Consider the following 26622-nt stretch of genomic DNA (forward strand, 5'->3'; position numbering starts at 1 on the left):
CATAAATAGAAGCAAAAACAAAGACCATATGATCATCAATAGATGCAGAAAAAAGCATTTGACAAAATCCAGCACTCTTTCCTGATAAAAATTCTCAACAAATTAGGCATACAAGGAACATACCTCAAAATAACAAAAGCCATATACAGCAAACCCATAGCCAACATCATACTGAATGGGAAAAAGTTGAAAGCACTCCCCCTAAGAACTGGGACAAGACAAGAGTTCTAACTGTCACCACTTCTGTTCAATATAGTACTGGAAGTCCTAGCCAGAACAATCAGGCAAGAGAAAGAAATGAAGGACATCCAAATTGGGAAAGAGGAGGGCAAACTATCCTGTTTGCCAATGATATAATCTTATATCTATAAAACCCTAAAGACTCCACCAAAAGACTCCTGGAATTGATAAATACAGCAAAGTCTCAGGTTACAAAATCAGTGCACACAAATCAGTATCATTTCTATATGTTAACAACAGTCAAGCTGAGAGTCAAATCAAGGACTCAATACTGTTCACAACAGCTACAAAAAAAATAAAATACCTAGGAATATACTAAACAAAGGAGGTGAAAAATCTCTACAAGGAGAACTAAAAACACCGATGAAAGAAATCATAGATAACACAAATCAATGGAAAAATATCCCATGCCCATAGATTGGAAGAATCAACATAGTTGAAATGTCCATACTGCCCAAAGTGATTTACAGATTCAATGTAATTCCTGTCAAAATACCAGTGTCTTATTTCACAGATCTATAAAAAAATCCTAAACTTCATTTGGAACCAAAAAAGACCCTGAATAGCCACAGCAATCCTAAGCAAAAAGAACAAACCTAGATGCATCATATTACCTGACTTCAATTTATACTACAAGCCTATAGTAACCAAAACAGCATGGTACTGGTATAAAAGTAGAGACATAGACCAATAGAACAGAATAGAGAACCCAGAAATAAATCTATATAGCTATGACCAACTGATCTTCGACACAGCAGACAACAACATACACTGGGTAAAGGGAGCCCTACTCCATAAATGTTGCTGGGAAAATTGGATAGCCACATTCAGAAGAATGAAACAGGATCCCTATCTCTTGTCATATACAAAAATTAATTCAAGATGGATAAAAGACTTAAATGTAAGGCATGAAACCATGAAAATTCTAGAAGAAAACACAGCTCTTCTAGACATTGGCCTAGGCAAAGGATTTATGACAAATACAACAACAACAAAAAGAAATAAATCGAACTTAATTAAATTAAAAAGCTTCTGCACAGCAAAGGAAATAATCAACAGATTGAATAGACAACCTAAAGAATGGGAGAAAATATTTGCAAACTATACATCTGATAGAGGATTAGTATCTGGAATCTACAAAGAACTCAAACAAACCAGCAAGAAAAAAACAACCCCATAAAAAAGTGGGCAAAAGATGAGAAGTTTCTCAAAAGAAAGAAATGGCCTACAAACATATGAAAAATGCTCAACATCACTAATCATCAGAGAAATGCAAATTAAAACTACAGTGAGATACCACCTTACCCCTATCAGAATGGCCATTATTAAGAAGTCAAGAAACAATAAATACTGGCATGGATGCAGAGTGATAGGAACGCTTATACATTGTTGGTAGGACTGCAAATTAGTACAGACTCTATGGAAAACAGTATGGAGATTCCTTAGAGGAATAAAGGTAGACCTATCACTCAATCTAGTAATCCCACCCTTGGTACCTACCTGAAGGAAAAGTAGTCATTTTATAAAAAAGACACCTGTACTCAAATGTTTATTACAACACAATTTATAATTGAAAAGGTGTGGAACCAACCTAGGTGTCTATCAACTGATGAGTGGATAAAGAAAATATTTGTGTGTGTGTGTGTGTGTGTGTGTGTGTGTACACATATACATGCCACGCAGTACTACTCAACCATAAAAAGGAAAGAAATAATTTCATTTGCAGCAATTTGGATGAAACTGGAGTTCATTATCCTATGCGAAGTATCTCAAGAAAGAAAAACCAAACACCATATGTTCTCACTAATAAGTGGGAGCTAAATGATGAGTACACACATGCACAAAGACATATAAAGGACATTGGAAACCAAGAAAGGGGACAGTGGGAGGGGAGGTGCGGGATAAAAACTTACTTATTGGGTACAATGAACACAATTCTGGAGACAGACACACCAAGAGCCCTGACTTAAGCATTATACAAGGTATCCATGTAACAAAAATATTTTTATTCCCTTGATATTTTGAAGTTTAAAAAAAGAAATGATAGCAATAAATAATATTATATAATGCTCACACAAAAAAAGGAAAAGTGCAAGAAATAAACTTTTCCTTAATCAATGTAGTTTAATAGTCAAAATTATTTATAACCTGCAGTTTACAAAGACAATAATTGAAGGGGTCCTTGGTGGTATAGTTGGGCAGCACTCTCCTGGCAATAATTGAAACACAGTAGTGTATACTCCCAAAGAAACAATTTCAAGCCAACCATATGTTACATTGATTCCCAAAAGATGAGCTGTGCAACAGCCTGGGGTTTATCAAAGTATCTCAATGCATATCTTTCCAAAATAATACTTTAATACACTTTCATAAAAATAAGTCAGAATCATGTAATACTTTAGGACATAATGATACCAGAACTCAAACTAACAAAGAAGAGGGTAAAACTCCTAATTGTCTGGCATATTGGGGCTGGTGTGCTAAAATGATCAAGATTGTCAATTTGATTTTTATGCTAACCATTTAATTACATTGATCCCTACTATCCCTCCATTCCAGTTATACTGAAGCCAGATTGCTACAAGGAGAACATTTGTTTATGACGGGTTTTTTTAATTCCAAATCTTAGTCTCTCAGATAGTACAAAGAAATCATACATTATCAGGACCCAAAAGAAAATAGAGATCATTCAGTTTAACCTCCTCATTACAGATGAGAAATCTGAAGCTCAGAGTGCAGGAAGGATATGCCCCAAATGACATAGCTAGTAAGTAGCATAGGTCTCTTAACTCTAAAGTTAGAGATCTTTCAGTTAATCTATAGTTAGTTAACACTATAGTCAAAGAAAACTAAACCAATACATGGCTCAACCATTGGGAATCATCATCAATTACAATGTGATGAGTACTGCTGGGTTCCTGGCATCCCATTAGATGCTTTATCAACGGTCTCTCCCTGACATGGCCAACCACTTAGCACTCAAATGGAAACATTGGCATCTAGCCTGAACGGTCTAGAAAGAAACAAATAATTCACTATTTCTTCCTTTTCCTCACAAGTCAGTTTAATTATCAGTAATCTTCATCAGGTTTCGATGTTTCCCACCAAGAGCCAATGTCAAGCGACGATCATAAGGAGTTGCCAAAGCAGCAACATGGTAGAACTAGTAATTTAGATAAATTACTTTGATTTCAGCATGGAAACAGATTAGAGCAAAAGAAGGGAAAGGAAGTGAGGCCAGGAAGAAGCTCACAGACTTAGAGAAAAAGAAAAGGGCAAGAGGACTGGAAAGCTCAGCAAGGTCCACTGTGAGCCTAGTCAGAATAAGAGTGAGCGAGCCAGAAGGATAAGTAATATTCAGATTTTAGGTTTTACAAGTATAAATCTGGTGCTAATGAGCTCATGGTCGGGGATTTAATCCCCATTTAGGGTGGTTATTTTTTGCATCTACTCCTACTTCTACTGCTGCTGCTGCTAGAAACGGCTGTTTCACTTATTGAGCCTTTCTCTCTACCAGCTCTCTGTAAATGAATGATCTCACTTAATGCTCACCCTATACAACCCTATGGGGTAAGTTCTATTATCTTCACTTTACAAATGAGGAATTGAAACTGAGAAATGATAAGTAGCTTATCCAAGGTTATACAGTTAGAAACTGAGCTTAAAAATGCATCAGTTTGACGCCACAGCTCATGCTCTTAATCACCATTTCTTGTTTTTCTACAGATCTTTTAGCATTTTTCCATCAATGCTAAACGCAAGTGTGGTACTCCCCAAAGCTCACATTTGTATCTGTTATGCTAAGCTGCCTCCCCAAAATATTTATCTTGCCTCTAATTTTCTGCTCCCTTAATCCACAAGCCATTTAGTTTGTCCCAGGACATGGTGTGTTTGATTCCTTTGGCATAACCAAGCAAAGGTGGTTCTTCTGTTTTCCTACTCAATTAAGACTGGTCATGTGGATGAGAGTGTGCTGGGCTGGGGCTAGTTTTTAGGAATTGACTTTATCTTCTGAGGAGTACTTAAGAAAGTTCCAAAAAAAAAAAAAAAAGAAAGTTCTACTTACAGGTTCCTATCTGGGAATCATCTCACTATATTAATACACATGACATAAAAATACACAGGTATGTATATTGTTTAATACTAACATATTACTTGTTTTGTTGAGACATATGTCCTTTATGGCTCAGGAATGGTGTTACCATTATATGCAATAACTTTTCCAAATAAAGAGTTTCAGAGTGTTTTCTTTTATGTACTTTACTGCTAAAAAATGCATCTCTAAATTTAAAAAAGATAAAATTATGTAAAAATCATGTTATCTCAGTACCTTTCTAAGTACACAGAATGTAGCCAGGGCCAGGTGGTATAGGCTTTAATTACTTAGATTATAAATCAGAACAGGGAATTTTCTGTACTTTAGCTAGGGCATGACTTTTCCCAGAGTATTCATGGTCATCTAATTTTAAATAGAGCTGTAACACATTATGGGTGTGGGGCCAGAGAGCTCAGTGGGTTATAGTCCAGTGATAATGAGGCCACAGTTACAGGGCTTAATCCCTGGAAAGGCCAGATAACTCTCAGCTACTCACTCTCACATTAAGTCTAAGCAGCTGCTCCACAGTGTGTGCCATTGGCTTCAAGAGGGCCTCAACAGGAAAGCAGGGGCAGGTGGCTTAATGCAAGCTCATTACTATGGCTGGAAAAAACAACTTAACGTGCAAACTCTGCTAATGGTGTTTGATTGAGTGGCATCATCTTTCTTTACAGGGGACAGTACACAACACAACGCATTTAAGAGCATTAAGTAGAACAAAGAGCATCTTCAATTGCTCCATAAACATTGTTCTTCACAAATGCTAATGTATTTTCGATCTCCTACATCACAAATCCTTTTATAGAGCTCAGACTACATCTATTTAGTGCTTCCTAGCAGTGTTCTACCTTGTGTGGCCCAAAATAGATTGGATGAGGAAGCAAATACTTTTTGGGTGGGTGGTCCTACCCAAAGAATCGCTTCTATAAGCACACTAGACACCACTTCTGCTCTTGCCTATAGTTCGCTGAACAAAAAGAAAAAAAAAAAAAACCAACAAAACAAAACCAAACCAAAAAAACTCAGAGGTTTTATTCTCAGCACTTATCCTGAGTTTCATGCTGTGCACTGCTTTGTCAGGTCCTCTAAACCAAGCTGCTATTCACATCAAGTCCTTTAAGAATTAAGCTTCAAAACTATTCATCATCAATATGGGAACTTTATGTTACAGTAAGAAGAAGGGCCTCTTCATTGAGTAGCAGAGATAAGTCTGAAAAGTAGCTAACATGATATATTTACTTTCTGAGGCCTTAAAACTAAAACTAATTAAGAGAGACAGGAACTGAGGGCTTGATTACACATGAGCTAGCAGTAAAGTTTGTTTGCAATTACTGACGAACTGATCATATTATCATCATTCTATATAATGATATGATTGGCAAAGATCCAGATGGTAGACAAAATTGCTTTGGCCAGATGTATATCTTTATGCCTAGGAGGAAATAAAATGATTTCAAGAAATGCTCCCATTGTCACATTCTGTTAAACAAAGCTCCATGGCTGATTTAATCTATGTAGAAATATGACATGTAACAAGGATACTTTGGCATTATCCAGACATGTACTACATTGGCCAATGGATTCTTCAAGATAGACTTTTGTTTTGCCACAAGATTTCTTGTTAGAGTTTCTTTCTTATACATGTTCTCTTTTAAAAATCAGTGTGGGGATGGGTTTTTATTATAGTACTATAATCCCAAATAAATGAATACAGCTGTGTTGGCGAGAGTGTGGGCAAAGAGGCACTCTCTTACTGTTGATGGTGTGTTAGATAGCACAACCTCTATGGAGGGCAACTTGGAAATTAGAAATGCACATATCCTTTCACATAACAATTCCACTTTTAGGAATTTATCCTAATGATAAATTTGCATATGTATAAATGGTTTATTTGTAAGAATCTTCACGAAAGCCTTGTTTATAATAGCAAAATATCATAAACAGACTAAATATCCATCAATGGGGGCCTGGTTAAATAAGTTATGGTACATCCAAACAATAAAATACTGTGCATCTGTAAAAAACAATGAGGCACTGATATGGAAAAATCTCTAAAACACAGGCTCATAACAGAATGGGAGATGTAGTATGTTACCACTTGCATTAAAAATGTATCCACAACAAACGTACACACACACACACACACACACACAGAGAGAAATGTGCCATATATGTCCACATACAAGATAAAGGTTATTTTCTCTAAATTTCCCCCCAGAATAAAAGGAGTTGCCTTATATTCAAATCCGTATATAATCTCTCATGTAATGTGGTATTTCTCCATATTCATTTATTTTTATCCACAAAGTACAGTTTGGAAGAGACATATTAGGTTGAAATATTATTCTCAATTAATGCTAGTTTTGGATGCTCATAGAAAGTACCTGTTAGAATTGGAAAGAAAGGATGTAAATAAATTATATCTGAGGGTATGACCTCATAACTGCAAGTGTTAGATGTCATAAATAAGCTTTTAAAAGATCACTTTTAAAACTAATGCAATCAAAGGGGTTCCCGTTTGCCTATGGGACAGTTTAACCATTAAAAACAATATCAAAGGCAACTAAATGAAAAAAAATTAAAACCAGAAAAACCCAAAGGGTTTATAAAGATATTTTTAAAAGTTCCCCCACTTAAAAAAAATCAAAACACCTCTCAATTGGACACTTTTGCAACTAACTTGGGCAGCAACTCCTTATGCTGAAAGTTGGCAATTAAAAAATTAATAATTTATTTTGATTTCTCTATATGATTATATTTCAGGATAATCAAAGAGTCCTAGCTGATGAGATAAAGTTCTTTTCAACAAAAGTACTCTAGCTAATAAGTATGGAAGGAATGATAAATTTAGAAAATAACAATTTTGCAATCCTAATGAAATATTTAAGCAATAAGCATCAATAGATGAAACCATTGAATGAAAAGCTGATGAGGAACTTTATGTAGGAGAGGATAGTCACCCATTGAATCTTCTGATCAATGTACTCATCACTAAAATAGGGGACAATTAGATACTGTGTGCATCCTAATGTGATGTATAATATGAAACACATAGTACTACCTATAAAGAAATCTTGCCAAATTTGAACCTGAATGCAATTAAGCCTAGGAAATACAGGGAATAGATGAGCAAATTAAATGACACCAAATGAAACTAACAGATAAATCCAGAAAGTGGCACATTCTAAAAGACAATGACCAGCTTCTTCAATAAGTCAATGGTAGTGGAAAAAAAAGAAGACTGATTCAGAGTACATAAACTTAAGAGAAACAATGAATGCAATGTGTGGATTTTCTTTTGATGTTGACTTGAACAAATCAAATATACAAATAGCATTTTTATAGATGTTATAATGACATTGTGATTTTATTGAAATCACTTTCATGTAAGTGATTTTATGTAAGTTTGAAAATTTGTAATATAAATTTAAAAGTGATATAGCAGATAGTAGATATTTGTGAAGATCTAAATATATACCTATAGGACAAACTCAGAAAACAATTGTCTTCATGTTATATTAATGGGGAATTGTGACTAGGAATAAAAAATCCAGGGATAGAATCAAATATGGATTCAGAATCTCAAAGATCTTAGATGGAAGTCAGACGATATATTTGGATAACTGCTGGAAGACTCAAAAAGGGGCTCTCATGATTACAAAAATTATGATGTTAAAGATGCATAGGAATATTTTGAATTATACTCTTCATGAAATATGAGACTAGAAAAATCCCTCCAAATTAATATATTATTTCACATAATATGTGCTTTAAATATGTAAATGAGAGTAAATTAACAAGTTAAACATCCTAAGTACACATTCAGCCATTTCAATCATTTATTTATATATTTAACAGTTTATATATTCAGATGAGTCAGAACTGTTTTAAAAATTATTTGTGTCACCTTATATTCAAGCATATATGGGTGGGTGGGTGTGTGTGTGTGTGCGCGTGCACGCGTGTATTGCAGACCTTAGGGATACCAAAGCAAATGAAACCTACAGTCTGAACTTAGTATTCATTTGTTAAATTCCTACACTCTCTCAAGTCACTTCTCACTTGTATCCTCTAAAAATCCATCCTACGCTTTCCTTGGCTGTAAATCATTTATCCCTCCTCTCTGTCCTCATAGATCTTTGTAATTGCATTACAATACTTACCATATTCTGCTCTATATGATAGCACCATGTGGGTGTGTCTTTCACCCCTAATAATAACTACCATTTACTGAGCAGTTACTATATGCCATATACTGTGCTAAGCACTTTAAATGCCTTCTTTTGTTTATTTTTTACAACCTTAAGAGGTATGTACATTCTGCTTACTATGAATGAGAAAACTGATGCTTAAAGAAAGTAAACAATTTGCCCACAGCCTTCTGAGTTCAGAATGTTGGCTCTTTCTTTTTCTTCAAATTTTTCAAAATTTCTCCCTTTTTTCTCTGTGTTCCTCAAAGTTTCAAGCAATTTTACATGACCAGACAAGCTGAGATATAAGTGGTGAATACATGCTGGAACAGATATAGTATGTAGGATTCAGAAAAACAGAAGACAGAAAAGGTCAATTAGAGCCAGGGCATCCGAATAAAGATTCATGGGGGAGATGACAGTGAAGATGAGTGTATAAATAAAATATAGGGGGAAGGCACATGCATGGGAGTGGACAGTCTGCTTATTTCTTGATATAACTCTCGTTTTCTCCCTGTCAGATGTTCAGGGGGACAATGAGCATAAAGGTCACTGTGGACTCCCAGAACCTGATTCTTAACTGCTATTCTGCATTGCATATAATAGGCACGCAGTAAAAGTTCACTGAATTTAAAATGATATTTGTTAAACTGGATCCAGACCGTCTCCTCTGAGCTACTCCTTCAAAAATATTTTTCTATTTGTTGAGGCGAAAAGACAATATGAACCTAAAAGAGAAAGAGGGTCTATTTTTTCAGGGCATTCTCACTTAAGGAAAGATCTTAATACAAATTCAAATATATTAATGAAAAATTTGTGAGGACAGCTGCCAATGTTAGTAAATTCACCCCTCTGCTACATAGCTACTGCTTATTCAGGAATTATACAGGCTTGCCAATGATAGCTGTTGACTGAAAATAAATATTTGATTTTGTTGTCTCACCCTACCCCATTTATTAAACAAGTTCTTTTACATAACTATTCAAGAAAGTGAAGATTCTGAAGTCTCCGCTGGATATATTTCTGACAAATTCATGGTGTTGAGTTAATGACAATTTTGGGGTACCTGATCTGTTTTCTTTCTTTCCTCATTTTTTAAACTTTGCATACGTTTGCTCAAAATGTCTGGATTTGGTAGCCAATTATAGGACACTTTTCACAGCAAACCTAGTGAAATAATGTCAACTCATAGCTATGACCTCAAATGATTAGACATGTGATTCTGAACTTGATTTATGGAAAATGGAGGCCAATTCTCTGGCCCCAGGCCTGAATGCTGGGATGGCAGAAATCCATACTGGAAAAATGTAGTTTTCCAAGTAAATGAGGGTGATTAATGGAGAGGTTCTTCTCACATTGGCTCCCAAGAGTGAGCTGCTGTGCTCCCTGGAGCTGAAAATGGAATACTGGGACTGATTATTCCTAGCACCAAATGATTACTGATACAATTTTGAATGTTGCCATAACAATAGGTAAAGCAAAACAATAAAAAAAACCCAGACTTAATGAAAAGAAAATAAAAACTCTATATATTGAGAGTAGCGATTAGTTTGTCTAACTTAGGCCAATAATTCATGGAAAAAGTCAGTTGAGAGCCATTTAAGTCAAAAGAAAATTAATATAAGTGGGATGTTTTTTGGCCTAGAGAGAAAGAGATCAACATTTTGCTCATTCACTTTACAAATTAAGAACAGAGAGCAAACAATCTACTAAGACCAAAAAATAAAATTAGTAAATTAAATAAATGATAAAATCAGAGTAAACAGATTTAAGTTACTACATTATATCTTAAAAGCTAATTTCAAAATACATATTTATTTTATAAAAAATATATCTTTATTTTATATCATGACCATTTGGGTTGGTGCATGTGTGGAAATGAGAAATAGAAGGTAAAGCCAACATGCATGAAAAAGACAGACGTGTAGCACACACCAATACTCAAAGGATGAGGAATCAGATGTGGTGATAAAGAGATGAAAAAGAGGGAGGGACAAAGATAGAGACAGAAAGAGCAAGACAGACATATATATACAAATGAAAAGACAGAGGACGAAAGAAAGGGACAGCTAGAAAGACAAACATTTTGATTAGTTCAGCAAATATTCATTGAGGCAAAAACAGACCCAGAGAGATGGGGATGGCAGACAGGGGTGGCTCTGTAGTTCTTTGAATCTAGTAAGAGTGAACAGGGCTGTTGACCATAACTGTACAAAATTGTTTTTGAGAGCCTACTAAGTGCAAAAGCACTGCGCTAGAAACTAAAAGATACAAAAGGAGGAATAAAATAGATTCCCTACCCTCTAATGACTTATTAAAAAGTTGAGTTGGGCCTATGAGTGAATTATCTGCTGGTTTCATCATTCTTTAAAAATGATGAACTTGTTTGGAATTTATAATAGGCCTTTGTATAATGGCAAGCAGGATTTCTGCTTTGATTGTTATTTTAGATTATAAAGACTTCATAAAGGAACTCAGAAATAAAGAACTTTCCTTTTCATCTTTAAAAGTCAGAGGCATAAATAATAACCAAGAGGGGAAATCTCTGGTACACAAAGTTGCTTGGTGGCCTGATCTTTGTTCTTAGAGAAATTATTCTTGCTTCATTCATTACCTGGCATCTGGGAGATATTGGAAACTATCTCTTACTTTTTTTCCTTTTTAAGTTCAATGCTATTTTTGGCTCATTTGGGTTTTAGTGGGAATGAACAACCAAAACAAAAATTATAACATCTCCCACTTCTACCCCCAAAAAACAACTCTGGAGAAATAACTTTATGAATTAATAAATGGATAGCTGCTACCATTTACCTACAACTAGAGCCATGCTGCCCATTAGAAATATAATGTGAGCCACATTTTAAATTTCCTGGAGCTATGTTTAAAAACTTTTAAAAAGGTAAAATTAATTTTAATAATATATTTTCTTTACCCCAATGTATACAAAATCTTACAATGTAATCAATATCAAATTTATTAATGAGATACCTTACATTCTTTTTTCACACTAAGTTTCTGAAATCAGGTGTGCATTTTATACTTACAGCACATTTCAATTTGGATTAGCCACATTTCAAGTGCTCAATAGCCATATGTGGCCAGTGGCCACCATATTGAAAACAAAGATCTGGAGTGCTACTCCTAAATGGATTGTATATCTCTTCCTATTGTTAGCTCTACCAGAGACCCAACCAGATGAAAATAGAATCTAAAAGCCAACTTTTGTTTTCTGAGCCCCCTAAGATGTAATATTGTCGTTTTGCAACCTGCCTGGTGGTATTTACCTTTTGAGCATAAAGAAGGTGAGTTGAAGTTTGTATATGGATTTGGGAAGGTACAGCTCTTTTACTTAAGCAAAGCAACCAGTCCATCAGAGATTAAGAAGTAAAACTCCAGGTGGGAGATAATGACTGGAGAAACCAGCCCTGCTCTGCACTTAGGGGTGAATTAAGCAGGCTTGCCTCAATGTTTTCCTTGCACCCTACATAGCCCTCTGTCAAGCAGTTATCACTGTAGACTATAATTTCCTTGAAGGCCCATACCATCATTACCCATCTCTGTTTCTCTGGCACTTAATATAGTGCCTGGCACATAGTTGGTGCTCAAAAAATGTCTGCTAAACAAGTAAATGAATTCAAATAAATTCAGTTTCTCATTTGCACTAGCCACATTTCAAGTGTCCCATAGCCAGTGCCTACCGTGGCCAGTGCCTACCATATTAGACAGCACAGATATAAAACATCTCCATCATCACAGAAGTCCTATTGGACAGCATTGTTTTAGAACAATGGGCAGAAATACTATTTGACCCACTAGGTGACAGGAGCCCCTAGAGATTATAAAACTTTTCTTTTTTTGTGAGCAAGTAAGAATACCAGTAATAGTAAATAATAATGAAAGAAGCAAAAGCACTAATAGTTATATATTTTAGCCCCCTGGGAAGGTCAAGTGCAACGCCATTATGGTTTCCACTGATAAAATAAACTTGCTTATGTATTTCTTCCTGAGTTTCTGTCTCCCTCTCAAAGTCTTCTCACCTTGATTCCCATCGGGCACAATCCTTACGAGTGCCCTTTTTATCCTCTAATACAAATGTCTCAAACGTCTAACTAATGCTTTCCCTTATTTCCTGAGATACATTGGCAAGTCCAAAAGAAACTTTTTTACAAAAGCTAGTGGGAAAACCAAAGAAATATAAAATCATGAAAAATAACCAAGCTTATATACGATATATACTTTTTTGAACTTAAGAATCCCACGAAAAGCAATCAGGTGCTTAAAGAAATCCTACATTCCCTTAAGCTAAAATAATTAGACTCTGATGGCTGATGGGCTAGCAAAATTTTATGGCATATTAGCTGTATCCCTTTCTGATCAGTCCCTTGCTTCAGTTGGAAGATTTCTGGGATGCCATCTCAGTTTCTAACATATAGTAGTTAGTGTACATGAATATGTGTCATTCCCCATTTAAGGATGTCCCTTTAGAATACTTCATTGCTCTTTAAACGAAACTATCCCTGTCTCAGAGGCTGTTGTTTGCTAAGCCCCTCCTGCTTAGTTTCACACTGAGACCTAAGAGGCATGCTTAATTATAGATGACTTACAGAACTGGTGACTCCTGCCTTCAGCTCTAATGAATGATCTGACACTGTGGTTCCCATGTCTAACTGATGATCAGAATTATCTTGGGAACTTTTGCAAAATTCAGATTCCTGGACCCCACTCCAGACTTCTGGATCAAATCTCTGGCAGTGGGGCCTGGGAATCTTTAACAAGTATGTGAGGTGAAATGATGTACTCTGTTTCATTTAGAGATTATTGATATGTTTCTTCTGTACTCAAATAATCAACTCTGCCCACCTCCAGATCATTCAATAAGAACTTTCCTCAAACCCCTCATTTTGTCACTTTACAGTTTGACAATGAAACAGGATCTTAACCATCTGTATAGATGTAGGGGGGACAGGGATAAGGGGAGTTTTCACATAAGCTGCAAGTTTCCATAACCCTAATGTTTTTCCCGAGAAATCAGTTTGAATCTTGTAACTACATGGGATGGAAATGTCCCTACGGAATTCACTGTCAGCCCAACAACAATGAAGATTCCAGCAGGATGTGTTCCTAGGTTAATGAACAGTCAGCCTGCCAGCTGGAAAGGCCAATGTTGAGAATGCAAAACAAAAATATAATCCAGGAAATGAGAAAAATAATTTACCAGAAACCCAAGCTGTTACTGAATTTCAATGTATGTTGCTGGTGCTCATCTTTTGATATTTCAAATAATCATCACTTACCCTTGACCAATTTTTTCAAATCTTGTGTATTTTTTCTTTGGGTCCCCAACACTCACAATGCTTCCTGAGAAACGGGTGGGAGAAGGGAGAGGGAGAAAGAGAGGGAGAGAGGGAGACAGATTGGAATTAATTGACTGGTTTCTCTTTATTATAATGAAAATTAAGAAGGCAGAGTTGACGACAAATAAAAAATTAGAAGAATACTCCCATGTGATTTCTATAATTTACATGAAAGATGATATTTTCTATTTGTTAAAATAACAAATAGTAATATATTAATGGAAGTAGTATGAAATGAATGAAAGCAGCAATAACCATGCTGCTTATATTCAAAATTGATGATGTTTGGAATATATCGGGTACTCAGTAAATGTTTATTAAACTCAAAATTAGGTATTTCCTTTTGTAAATGCCCTATTGTTTAAGAAAGGAGTTGAGAAGGTATGTTTTACTTGAGCTGTATCTATCAAATGTCACCAATTTAGCAATTTCTGAGTTGGTATTTTATTTTTCAAATGTCTAACAGAATTCTATATCACTGAGAGCCATCCTTATTTAAGTTAGCTATTAACAGGTAAGGGCCCGGGCTTTTTAAAAAATTAAATAATGCTTTTAAAGTCACATGAAACCATAGTTTTATTAAATGTTTTATAATCTTCTACAAGTTTTACTATAAATTTGCTGAGCAAACTCTTTTCCAAAGACTGAGTAAAAGCAAATAAGCTTCAGCCCAAGCCACCTTCTGAATTATGACCCATTCCAATTGGCCAGGTTCAGTTAATGAGGCTTTCTGGTAGTAAATTATTCAACCTTTATTTCCGTGGTATGTGGGGTTAAAAAAAAAACTGGAAATAAATCCTTTCATGAGGATTACCAAAAGACAACCATTTTGATGAGATTCTCTTTCCTGAATTTAACTGCTATTCAAATAAGATGGCGTCCCCGCACCCATTACCCTTCACAGGAGAGTGTGTGCTGCCATCTACTGATGTTAGGCAAGTGCACAAGAGGCCTTGTTTACAATTCCAAATCACAAAACAAGCTTTTAAAGCCATCTGTTTCATCAGCTTCCTTATAATTTGCTTTTCTAAATCACAATAAAGAAAAAAACACTGTGACACAATAGGGAAAAAGGTAAGAATAATCAGAAATCAAAATCAAAAGGAAAAAAAAACTAATAGCAGAACAATTTCCTAGTAGAGTAATTCCCTAAATAAGACACTATTCATTTTAAAGTGCAAGGTTTTAAAAAATTACTAAATACTTGTATTTGTAAATAGGGTTCATGATGTGGTTTCAGTGGCAGAAAAGCCCATGAATATATTCCCTAACATATTAAGCTGAGCTGAACTCCCACCATTAAAAGATTATTCCTTTAGCATAATGAAGGTTTTGATTCCCGAGAAAAAGCAAAATAATCCTCTAAATTAATATCAGTTCTACCTGAGGGTGAATTAGGAAAAAGAGTTCTTAGTGAGGAATGTTGGGAGAGGGGAGGGACAAGAGGGATAGGTGATTGTGGGGCCTGGAGGAGGGAGGCTGAAGACAAATTTCCTGTATTGTACAATTTTACTGACAGTGCCTTTTGAAAATTTTCACTCGAATGTAGGGATTTCTTTGTCTTCCAGTAGATCCAGACAGACCACAATGAATAAGCCAGAGCTAGGCTAACTGTCTGTGTAAAAGTGAAAGATGATCTGTCCATTTCAGCCATTACTGATCCCTTGGTCTGGCCCCCACAATCAGTATCTGCGTGGAAGATGAATAGCCTGGTGACTCTGTGGTCTGGGCTGCCCACCAGCGAGTAATTGGACCCCCAAGGCTGAAGGTGAGGATGATTTACTAGAGGCTATCATTTCCTCTTCCTCATGCTTGTGGGGTCCACTCTGGTGTGGGTTTTTGGCCATCCCTCTACCTCCCTGCCTCTTTTTCCTCTCTCCTTGCCTCTCAGCAAAGTATAGCACAGGCTCCTCTACTCCTTCTTCAAGCTCCAATAGGGACCTTGAATCCAAGGTCCTCAATGACTTCTATATAGGGGTCAAAGATCTGGGATTATCTCTGGTTTCAAACATTCTGTCCCATTATAAGACTCCATGCCCCACTTGTTACACTGAAAAAATATGGTCACTCTAATTTTGTAAAAATAGCATTATAATAATTTTATATTACTGTTTATTATGCTAGGTGTTTTATACACTTTAACTCATTTAGTCCTCAGAAAACCCCTATTATATAGGTACTATTATTCTCTACATTTTTCAGATGATGAAATTGAAGTTCAGAGAGGTTAAGTGATTTGCCTAAGGACACTCAGCTAGTCTGTGTCTATGACTCAGACCCAATTATGACTCATTCCACGGTATTATCTTATTAAGGCTTTTATATTCATGTAATAAAACAGTAACTACCATTTATTGAACACCTACGATGTGCTGGGTACTGTTGCTGAGGTTTTTACATGCATTATTCTCATTTGATTATCATAATGGTATGAAGTTGGTACTATTATTATCCCCACTTTTTAGATGAGGACATGGAGGCCCCAGAAAAATTAAATAACTGGCCCCAAGGTGACACAGCTGGTAGCAATGGGTCTGTGATTTACATGTGGGTCTTTTTATCTCCAGTATCTATCCTCTTAAACATAGGTTGAGCACCCTAAAATCCATCCTATAGACAGAGTCCTAAAATGTAGTTATGATTCTTATCTCTACTTGACAGATAAGAAACTGAGCCTCAGAGGGGTTAAATGACTTGTCTAAGACAAGTGTGAAAGTGGCAGAGAGAGGCTCAGAGAGGGTGATGGTGGAGCAGGAGCAGGAAAGCTTGACTTTGCAGATTTTGAGGTATAGTTCAGCTTGGATCTGCTTTGTGACAAGCACTCCCCCATTTCTCTGCAGGTTCACCCTGCCAATATCCACAAGCCCAAGGTAAAGATGGCAGTCACAGATGGCCCACTAGTTAGAGGGAAAATGATTCCAGGCCCAAACATGAAGTCCAAGAGAGGAAAAAAACCCCACTTAATTCTTAATTAAAATGGAACCAAAGTTAGCGTCCCCTTCTTCATCACGTTGCTTAGTGCAAAGCAGAATAAACGACAAATCATAAAGGCCACAGTGCTAGCACCACTGCAGTTTACAAGCAAAGTAAGATTTCAGTCCAAGAAAATAATGCTTGCTTCTGTGTCAGCTAACTTAGCAAAGCTATAAATGCATTTTCATTCTAATAAATTTATTGAGATTTGAAACAGATACCAAATAATGGTTATTTTTATTAAAGTAAGGCTGCTAAATTTTTAAAATCTGACATACTCTCATGGGCCACATCTATATGTATAAAATAAAGGGAAAAAATTGAGGCAATTGTCTGAATTATTGAACTTATATTATCCAGGCAATTCTTTCATTTCTTCCTTCCTTTTTACACAAATAGACAGTTGGGATATGCAGAAGCAGAGTGGGTAATAGAAAAAGTATAAGTTTTAAAGGCAAACCGATCTGAATTCAAACTCTGGCTCTGCCACTCATTAGTTTGATGACTTGATAACTTAAGCTTTTGAAAGCTTACTTTCACTGATATATAAAATGAGGATATCAAATTCTACCACAAGGAATTATTGTGAAAATTAACCCTGATAATGTATATAAAGTGGCCCATAGAGAAGGTACTCAATAAATGAGAATTGTTACTGTTGTTATTACAGCAAATGGTTGGTATTAGTGCTAGAGACAAATTTAATCATGTATAGTAAAGTCAGTTAGCTGAAGTCCAGCAATTGCAGTTCTGAGTGCTCACTGATAGCTGCAACCCCAACCTTTGCCTTTCCAAATATATTTAGCTCAAAATGTCTCAACCTCAGCAGCATTGGCATTTTGGGCTGAATAGTACTTTACTGCGAAGTGGGAGAGAGGGGAGCTGTCTTGTACATTGTAGGATGTTTAGAAGCATCCCTAGCTTCTATCCACTAGATGCCAGTAGTACTCTCTGAATCATGACAATAAAAACTGTCTTCAGACATTGCCAAATGTCCCCTGGAGGGCAAAATCGTCATACCACCACTTCTGCAGAGCCTCCCTGTGGCCTACAACTGGAATTGCTTTCTTCCTTCTCTGAGGTCTCTTAGATAAAAATTTGCAGGAGACAAGACACTTCTATTCTTTAATTGTATCACGCTATTAAATCTTATCTCCCAAAGAAAATTGTAAGTTTTTTGTTGTTTGTGTTCTCCAAAGTTTCTTGCATAGAACAGACAAGTAGGAACTCAGTAAAAATGACTTTGCTTGCTCATTTTTTCATTCATTCATTCAAAAAGCATTTGTTGAGTGCCTTTATGTGACAGGAACTCACTGGTAATTGGACATATAGGAAAAAAAGGCATAGTACCTCCCCTTGGGAAGCTCACAGTTTAGTGAAGGAGACAGACTAGTATGGTGTGATATTTGCTACAATAAAGGGGGTAAAGAAGAGGGGCCCTTAACACAGACTGGGAGAGACAAGGAACACTTTCCTGAGGAGGCAACTTTTGAACTGAGTTTTGAAGCATGAGTAGAAGTTAATCAAATTAGGAGGCACTGATTGCTAATATCTAGCAATCTGTTAGATACTTTTGTGATATGAGTTTCATTAATATGCTTCACAGACTTTTGACTCTTTTCACCAGAGAATCTATTATTATCTTCTTGACTCAAAAAACTAACTAGAAGGTGAGTGTTTGGTAAGATTGGGGCAACAAGTGTGTATGCACAAGCATGTACACACTAATGAAATTGTGGAAGGAGACTGCTAGCATTTGCTGATTCTCTCTCCCTCCCCACGTAGGAACACTCCTAAATTAAGGCTATATTATTTGTGGTTGCAAGTATTGACTGACCATGTTGGGCTTTGAGGGTAACTTATCTATCATGATTGATCAGTTGGGGCCTCTTGAGATACAATCAGAAGATATCATCAGACTGTTTTATTCCTTTTGAAGGCATAATCTTAAAACAGAACTTACTACTTAATTCAAGTTTTCTCCTCAATTGACTTTTTTCGAGTAAAAATATTTAGTTTCTGTCAATTAGGAGTGGGAGGAAGGGAGCCATCTGGCATATCTGGCATATACAGTGAGTCCTAAACTTTTCATCTTGTTGATTTCAGGGAGTCTGGAGTTCAAATAAGCAGATTCATACTTCTAAAGGATCAATCCTCATTCTCAATGGTTTGTAAGAAACCCTCCCATGAAGAAAGTAATGATGGTAAAAAACTCACTTAGCTTCTCTAAGATCTCCTCATCTGTCATCTTGGATTTTTTCCTTTGCCGATCTGTGTTCCTGTACAAAGTACTGGAATTGGCATTCTCAGCGGAAGGTGGTGTGACCTCTTTATTTGGTGCTGCTGGTGAAGCAATGGATTCAACCACGGAACGAGTATAGATCTAAAAGACAAAACCCCAAAATTTCTACAATTAAAACAGCAGGCCAAGGAAAGAGTATGGTGTCAAGGTATTGTCATATCAATGAGTTTCTAAAGACAAGTGGTTTTCTATTAAAAAAGGACTCTTAGTAGCTTCAAGTACACAGCCCTTGAAAGATCTTGGGAGCTAATCTTTTGAGGTCCCCATATATGCCTTGCTGTATTCTGTACTCTGTTCTTGGTGCCTCTGCATATGCAATTCTTCCTACCTGGTTCACATGTATTTCCTTCCCTATCTTAATTTCTCCAGCAGTTTTATAACTTAACAGTTATCTATATATTGCTTGGTATTATTCTCTAGTTGTTTAATGTGCTAATCTTGTATCCTCAAACAGCAACCTCAAAACATGGGTCATATCTTATACTCTAGTTCTGGGAACATGGGAGATGCTTAATAGGTACTAGTTGATTAACTATATTGTAATTCTATACCTGTTCCAAAGCACATCTTTTGAATCATTTGGAAATAGTCACTTGTGACTTACTGATTTTGTATGCTCTGGTCTTGGTGCAATAACTGGTGGGGGCTCATTGTCGTCTTCTTCTTCTTCCTCTTCTTCATCTTCTTCTTCAGACACAGGAGGAGCCAAAGGAGGCTCAGATGCTGTTTTTGTACTCTGGTGATAAACAAAGTTTAAAGACCAGGTATTAACTCCTCAAGGCTTTTCTTCAGAAATAAGACAAGAGAAATGAAATATTTACATGTGTAGGAATAAGAGGGAACTACATCTTTTACAAATGAGCAGAATCATCAACAATTTGGTGGCCAGGACCTGCTCACATTCAGAGATAAATTTATGTCATGGTTTAAAGGACCATGAAGTCTAAAAAATTCTTTTTATTTTTCACTGAGATCAAAAATAGTGAACTATTATTCACTTGATTTTTTAAAGGTCAATGTTTTAAAAAATACAATAAAAAATCAAATTAAGTGCCGTTACAGCCTTGAATCTGTACTGGGCAGATTGTCAATGTTGATTGACAGTCTGTCAACTTGAAAAGGGCTGTTTTCTGCCTAAAGATCAGAGCATGCATATAGATAGGGTATTAATACAGCTCTGTGAATACTCACTAAGAACAAGCAAGCCAATAAATGTTTCTTTCCTGTTCAGCCTCCTGAAAAGAAGCACTCAGAGAGTAATAGACATGAAGATCTAAGAAATGCCCATCCACATAAATAATTACTCAATATTAACCAACAGGTAAATGGTGATTTACAATGTTTCATAAACTGCAATAACACTGCCACCACCAACACCCATAGTACCTAGAGTCAGTTCTTGATCATTCATATTATTGCAGTGGTAAAATGGTTCCAAAGTTGGATTTTGAAAGAACTATAGCCATGGTTCTCAAAGTTTGATCCCCCGATCAGCGTCATCAGTATCATCAAGGAACTTGTTAGAAATGCAAACTCTCAGGCTCCATCCCTATGATTCAGAAACTCAGGAAGTGGGGCCCAGCAATCTATGTCATAACAAGCCTTCCAGGTGATCCTGATGCACACTCAAGTTTAAAAACCATGAATTATGGTATAGGACCACACAGTTTAATATGGCAGCAACTAGCTATTGAACACTTAAAATGTGGCTAGTCTGAATTAAGATGTGTTGTAAGTATAAAGTACATCCAAGATATTGTATACTTAACATGAAAAAATTGTAAAATATTTCAATTTTTATATTGATTACATGTTGAAATGCAAATATTTTGAATATACTGGGTTAAATAAAATAAATTATTAAAACTAATTTCACCTATTTTTCCTACTTTTTAAAATATGGTTACTAGAGAATTTAAAGTTACATATATGGTTTGTATTATATTTCTTTTGGACAGTACTATTATATGTGGTCTTTGGTTTTTGTTTTGTTTTGTTTTGTTTTACTTTTCTGTATTTATTGATTTGGTTTTTGTTTACGCCATTGGGTGTACTGGCCCAGCATAATCCTACAACAAATTTTCATTTCTTGAGGACAAAGCTCCTAAGGCAGTTATAGGCAGCCTATTAATAGAATATTACATTGAAGAACCTCAGTTTGTGATTAAAAATTCAATGTGGCTTTTCTACAGTCATGCATAAACCTATGGTGGAGTCATAAGGTGTAATCATATATCTGATAGGAGCCTGCAGATTTATCTACTATGAGAAGGAAGACAACCTAGAATTTATAAACAAGTATTTGTAAGAATATTTGATTGCCCTGATATAAATGCTGAGTGGTTTATAGATTGACGTTTATATGTTTATTGGACATTGGTTTTCTTCTTTATGTACCTGTATTTATTCTTAATTTAGCCATAACAATTGGGCTGTTCTCTTGTATTATGGCTATGTGGATAGCAACATATGTTAATAACATTTAGTTTCCAGATTAAAAAAATCACTTTCTTTTCTTTTTTTTTTTATTTCAGCATATTACAAGGGTACAAATGTTTAGGTTACATATATTGCCTTTGCCCCACCCGAGTCAGAGCTTCAAGCATGTCCTAAAAAAAATTACTTTCTTCTTGTGAAACACTAACTTTTCAGGGCACTTCAGTGGGCACAGGGGAAAATGGCCTTTGGGTTATCAGAATTTGCTTTGATATTATATTCCAGAAAATTTTGCTCTATCTTATGCCCACTAGGATCAAGAATGCACCTAATGATTGTTCATTTGTAGGAGGGCAAAACTTGCATATAAGCTGAGTACTTTTTTATATGGCAAATGGTGCTATTTTATCCATTAGGCAATATGAACCTTGCTTAGGGATGATAAGCTTGACATAGGCCTATGAGAATGTTTGAGGTCAGAAATAAATAAATCATCAGCTCTGAAAAACCACAAGAAAATTATAAAATCTAAATTAATTAATGTCTAACTAAATATCTATTAAATAAGATAATATTTAGACTTTAGTCATTTAAATTTAGCATTTATAGAAATTTAATTACATTAAAAACAAATTGTAGGTTCGATTTTCTTATTTAGCAATAATTCTTCAGTATTCACAATGATTTACCATGAAATTATACCTATGAATTAAATGTTACTGATAACCAAATGATTTCAAAATCAATATTTTAAAATTCACTTCAAAAATTTACAGCAAAAATATAAAGTGGGATATGGGGTCCTTTAAAATATTTGAAACAATGCACCATGTGGCCTCCAAAAGTGAGAGTATATATAGTCTATGAGGATCTAAAAATGGCCACAGTGGCAAATATAATGACTCAAAGTCTGGTCTTCTCCAATCCTTAGACTGGTACAAAGGCCAATCAGTGCCTACCAGCCAAGGGATAACCTTGCACATCTCAAGTCTTGATATTTCACTATATAAGATCAGTCTGCAAAATTTCACTGGCTGTTTCTTAACATTCATTACTATCTTCACTATTCTAATTTCAAATAGAGGACATTCCTCATCTCCAAGGATGGACCTGGGGGACTACTGGAAAACCTGAAGGTTTTTGTCCTCTGAAGGTTTGTGTGAGAGGAAGAAGACAGATATTTCTGTTTACCTCAGACCAAACACTATCCTGCCATGTTGGTTGGTTGACTGGGAAGAATGCGTGGCCTTCAGTGGATAGTATATTTCGAATTATGGTTGGGCCAGGGAGCATTAACCCCCCAGCAATCCACCTAGAACACTAGTCCTTGGTACTGGGACCTAAAATTAACATAATTTTCTAAATACTGAGACCAGGAATACTTTCCTATCCCTATATATATATAATACGAGGACTGGGCATATTTTCTTTTCCCTGTGTTAAACAGTATCAGGACAGACACACTTTACTGTTCTTATGTTAATACTGAGAATAAGCAAAAATAACATAGCTTCTTACTTCAGGAAATATTTGCTCCTAGAAGATACTGTGAACAAACTAAAGCAGTTTACTTACTAACAGCTTGGTCACCAATACTTGCTTCAAGACCCTCGACATGCTGTATTCATTAGTACAAAGCTATTTTATCATAAATACTGCACAATCTTAACCTCCTCCTCACCTTTCAAGACCTGTCTTGCAGTCACAAGCCCAGGCGCTAAAACCATATAAATATTCTCCCCTGGTGTCCCCTTTCTAAGATACTATGACTCTGTCAATGTAGTGCTTTCATGCTGCTGTAAGTTTAATAAAGTTTACAGCTTTACTTGACTTACAGATTTTTCTGATGGTCTTTTCGGGAGTCAATGGTGTAATATTTCCACACTCTTCCTTCCAGACTGAGAATTATTATATCTAATATTTCTAAACTTGTAAAAATATAGATAGGTAGTAAGAAATATTTTTGTTTTATCAAAATTAGATATTTTTGACTCTTTTATTATACCACACATTGGGGCACGGGAGGTAGTTCTTTAACCTGACTTGGGTCCTGGACTCTTAAAATTCTGAAGGATTTGGCCTATCTCCCCAGAAAAATACACGTAGACATGTGCTTTTACATATATAATAATTTCAAAACTTCATAGATCTTCTAAAACCCACCCATGGACTACAGGTTCTGAACCCTGCTCTAGAGAGCCCACCAGCTAGAGTAACTACCTTAGGAAACTCCCTTTTCTTTAAGCTTAATTTTTTTTATTTAAGCTTATTATGGGGGTACAAAAGTTTAGGTTATGTATATTGCGGTAAGGCCTTTGAAGACTAAAGATAATACAAAATGTATTAATAGCTTGGGGCTGCTTTTGGTGCTTATTTAAAATGCAGATTTTAGAGTTCTACTCCAGACCCACTCTTGGAGTAGAGTCCTGGAATCTGCAATTTAACAGACTCCACAGGAAATTCTGATACACACTGAAGTAAAGGAACTACTTAACCTAGATGAACAAAATAAATCAGTACTGCAAATCAAAAAAGACCAATCTGTCAACTGCACATCCAGTTTTTCTAGGCAAAAATGACATATTCATATTAATGATGTTATCTTCCACTTGAAATACTAGTTCAGGATTCTAAATACATTGTTTTATTCTCAACAGTATAATAAAAATACGAAACTTAAAAATTAGCCTCAAACTAAAGAGTAGGTCTCTGAACAGTATGTGGAATTTAATACGTTAATATCAAAGAAACTACCACAAGTGTACAGTAAAACAGATGTCATATGACTATGGGAGGGTATCACTGAATTCAAAACTAATTACAAAGCCATGAGTTTAAAACATTTAGAGAATACAACATTGCTTCCATTTTAATTCCCAGTTACTAAATGATGCCAAAATTTGTGATCAGTTCAGACTATGTCTATAAGGGGTAGTTAGTTCAATTAAATCAGATTCTGTAGGATAGCCAGATCTGCTGGGAGTGTTTCTGACACCAAAAAAAGGCATACACAGTGTGAAGTGCACTCTCCCCTAAAACCATAAGGAAAACAAAAGGTGCAGTTCTCCGTTCCTAAGAAACTGAATCCCACCGAAGTGATTCAAACTGAATGTCAGGGTCCAATTCAGTTCATTCAATCAATAGAAATCTACCCTTAGTCAAGCACTTAAATCCATTAGCTCTAGCCCTTTAAACTCAACTGTCCAATAGGAAACTCAGCATCATCCCACAGAAATCTGCATCTCCTGAAAGATAGAATCTTCATCTTTTTACCCACCTACGTATGAGTTTAAGCCTGCAATCATCTTTGACCTCACCCTTTCCTCCAACATCCAATCAATAATCTAAACATCTCTAGATTTTTTGAATCTAATCTCCATTCCTTCTGTCATTACCTCAATTCTGGCCCTGGATGCTTATAATATTCCCCCAACTAGTCTCCCTTCATCCGGTCTCACCTTTTGTCCTTAATTCATTACGGACATTTGCTGTCAGATTACTTTTCTCAAAGCCTAAGCTTTAATCACTTAATTCTCCTGCTCTAAAACATTTCAAGGGCTTCCCTCTGCATACCGGAAAAGCCAAATTCCTTAGAATACCATTTAGGGTCCTCTATGATTCAGCTCCAACTTAACATTCAAGGCTTATCTCCCATGATTCACTTTCTTGCATCTCAGTCTTCATTCAACCCCATGACCCTTTTACCTTGTTCACCTCACCAGTGTGCCCTTCCTCATGCTTTTCCTTTAGCTTAGGATGCCCCTCCCAACTTCACAGATCCAACTCTCATCTGACCTTTAAGATCTAGCTCAAATGCCATCTTTTATAGGAAACATTTTCTAACTCAACATCCAACAAATAGATACCAAGTGCCATTTGGTATCAAACACTGAACAGACAAGGGCCTGCTTCCCTTTCCCTATGTAGCAAAAAGCAATCTCTTTTCTCAGAATTCTCATAGCAAATGGACATGTTTTATGGTATGTAATACTTTCCATATTGTATTGTGCTTCTTTATGTTCATACTTATCTTCCCCTATGACACTGAACTCCAAACTGCCTATGGCTCATAAGGAGGCACTTAATAATATATGTTAAATAAGTAAACATCTAGTTGTTTTATCTCCAAACAGTGAGATCATCATTTTTTCCTCATTTAATGGAATATTTTGGCTACTATGTAGACTTAGTTTTAATTCAACTTAGTTTTAATTCTATAAGCAAAACCAACAGAAGCAATCTCCTAAGAAATAGTTTATATCTTAGAAGAAAATGAAAACCAATATGTAGACCATCCTAGCAGGTTGGTGTTCCAGATAACTGACCAAACTTAAAAAAAAAATATAGGTAATTCTTTGCCGGAGTACCCAGTCGGGGTTGCACAATATGATATCAATTAGTAAAGGAGGTAAAATATGTTGATCATGGAAGGTTGGCATTTTTCTCTTTCCCACTTTCCTATTTCCTCCCTTTATAAGCTGTTATCAGTGTGGCCCAGGAAGCTGTCATGGCAAAGAAGAAGGAAGGGTGGAAATGACCAGTGAGATGGGAGGGCCAATTCTGTTCTGTTTGGGGGAATCTGAGCAAGGGACAAGTACCATGGCTTCATACAAGCCTCATGTATGTCGAGAGTGAGCTTTTCCTCTTGTTGCCATCTAAAAATAATAAAATAGTAGCTTATATTTAATAAACACATATTATGTGCTAGGTAGTATATTAAGTACATTATATATATTATTACATTCAATATTCACACAAGTCCTAGGAGGTAAGTACTGTTATTATTCCTACTTAAAGCTGAAGAAATAGAGGTGCAGAAGAGCTAAGTTACTTTCCCAAAGTCACGCAGCTAGTAAGTGGAGGAATAAGATTAAACACCCATATCCAGAGCCTTCACTTTTTTTCATTTTGTTTTTAATTGTGGTAAAATATACATAACATAAAAGTTACCATCTTCACCACTTCTAGTTGTACATTTCAGTATTGTTAAGTACACTGTTGTGCAACCATCACTACTATTCCTCTCCAGAA

At 35.8% G+C, this 26622-nt stretch overlaps 1 protein-coding gene across 4 annotated transcripts in view; it reads right to left on the reverse strand.

Annotated features, from left to right (window-relative positions):
- Nucleotides 1–26622, reverse strand: part of PAK3 (p21 (RAC1) activated kinase 3) — an 87432-nt gene that overhangs the window by 31831 nt on the left and 28979 nt on the right. For all 4 annotated transcript variants that reach the window (XM_069462934.1, XM_069462933.1, XM_069462932.1 and 1 more), the window contains 3 exons: nucleotides 19760–19891; nucleotides 19071–19236; nucleotides 13821–13884 (listed from right to left, as the gene is read on the reverse strand). In XM_069462934.1, coding sequence (XP_069319035.1) covers nucleotides 13821–13884; nucleotides 19071–19236; nucleotides 19760–19891 — 362 coding nt within the window. The remainder of the gene's footprint in view (nucleotides 1–13820; nucleotides 13885–19070; nucleotides 19237–19759; nucleotides 19892–26622) is intronic.

Source organism: Eulemur rufifrons, chromosome 30, assembly GCF_041146395.1.
Source record: "Eulemur rufifrons isolate Redbay chromosome 30, OSU_ERuf_1, whole genome shotgun sequence".
Classification (NCBI taxonomy): Eukaryota; Metazoa; Chordata; class Mammalia; order Primates; family Lemuridae; genus Eulemur; species Eulemur rufifrons.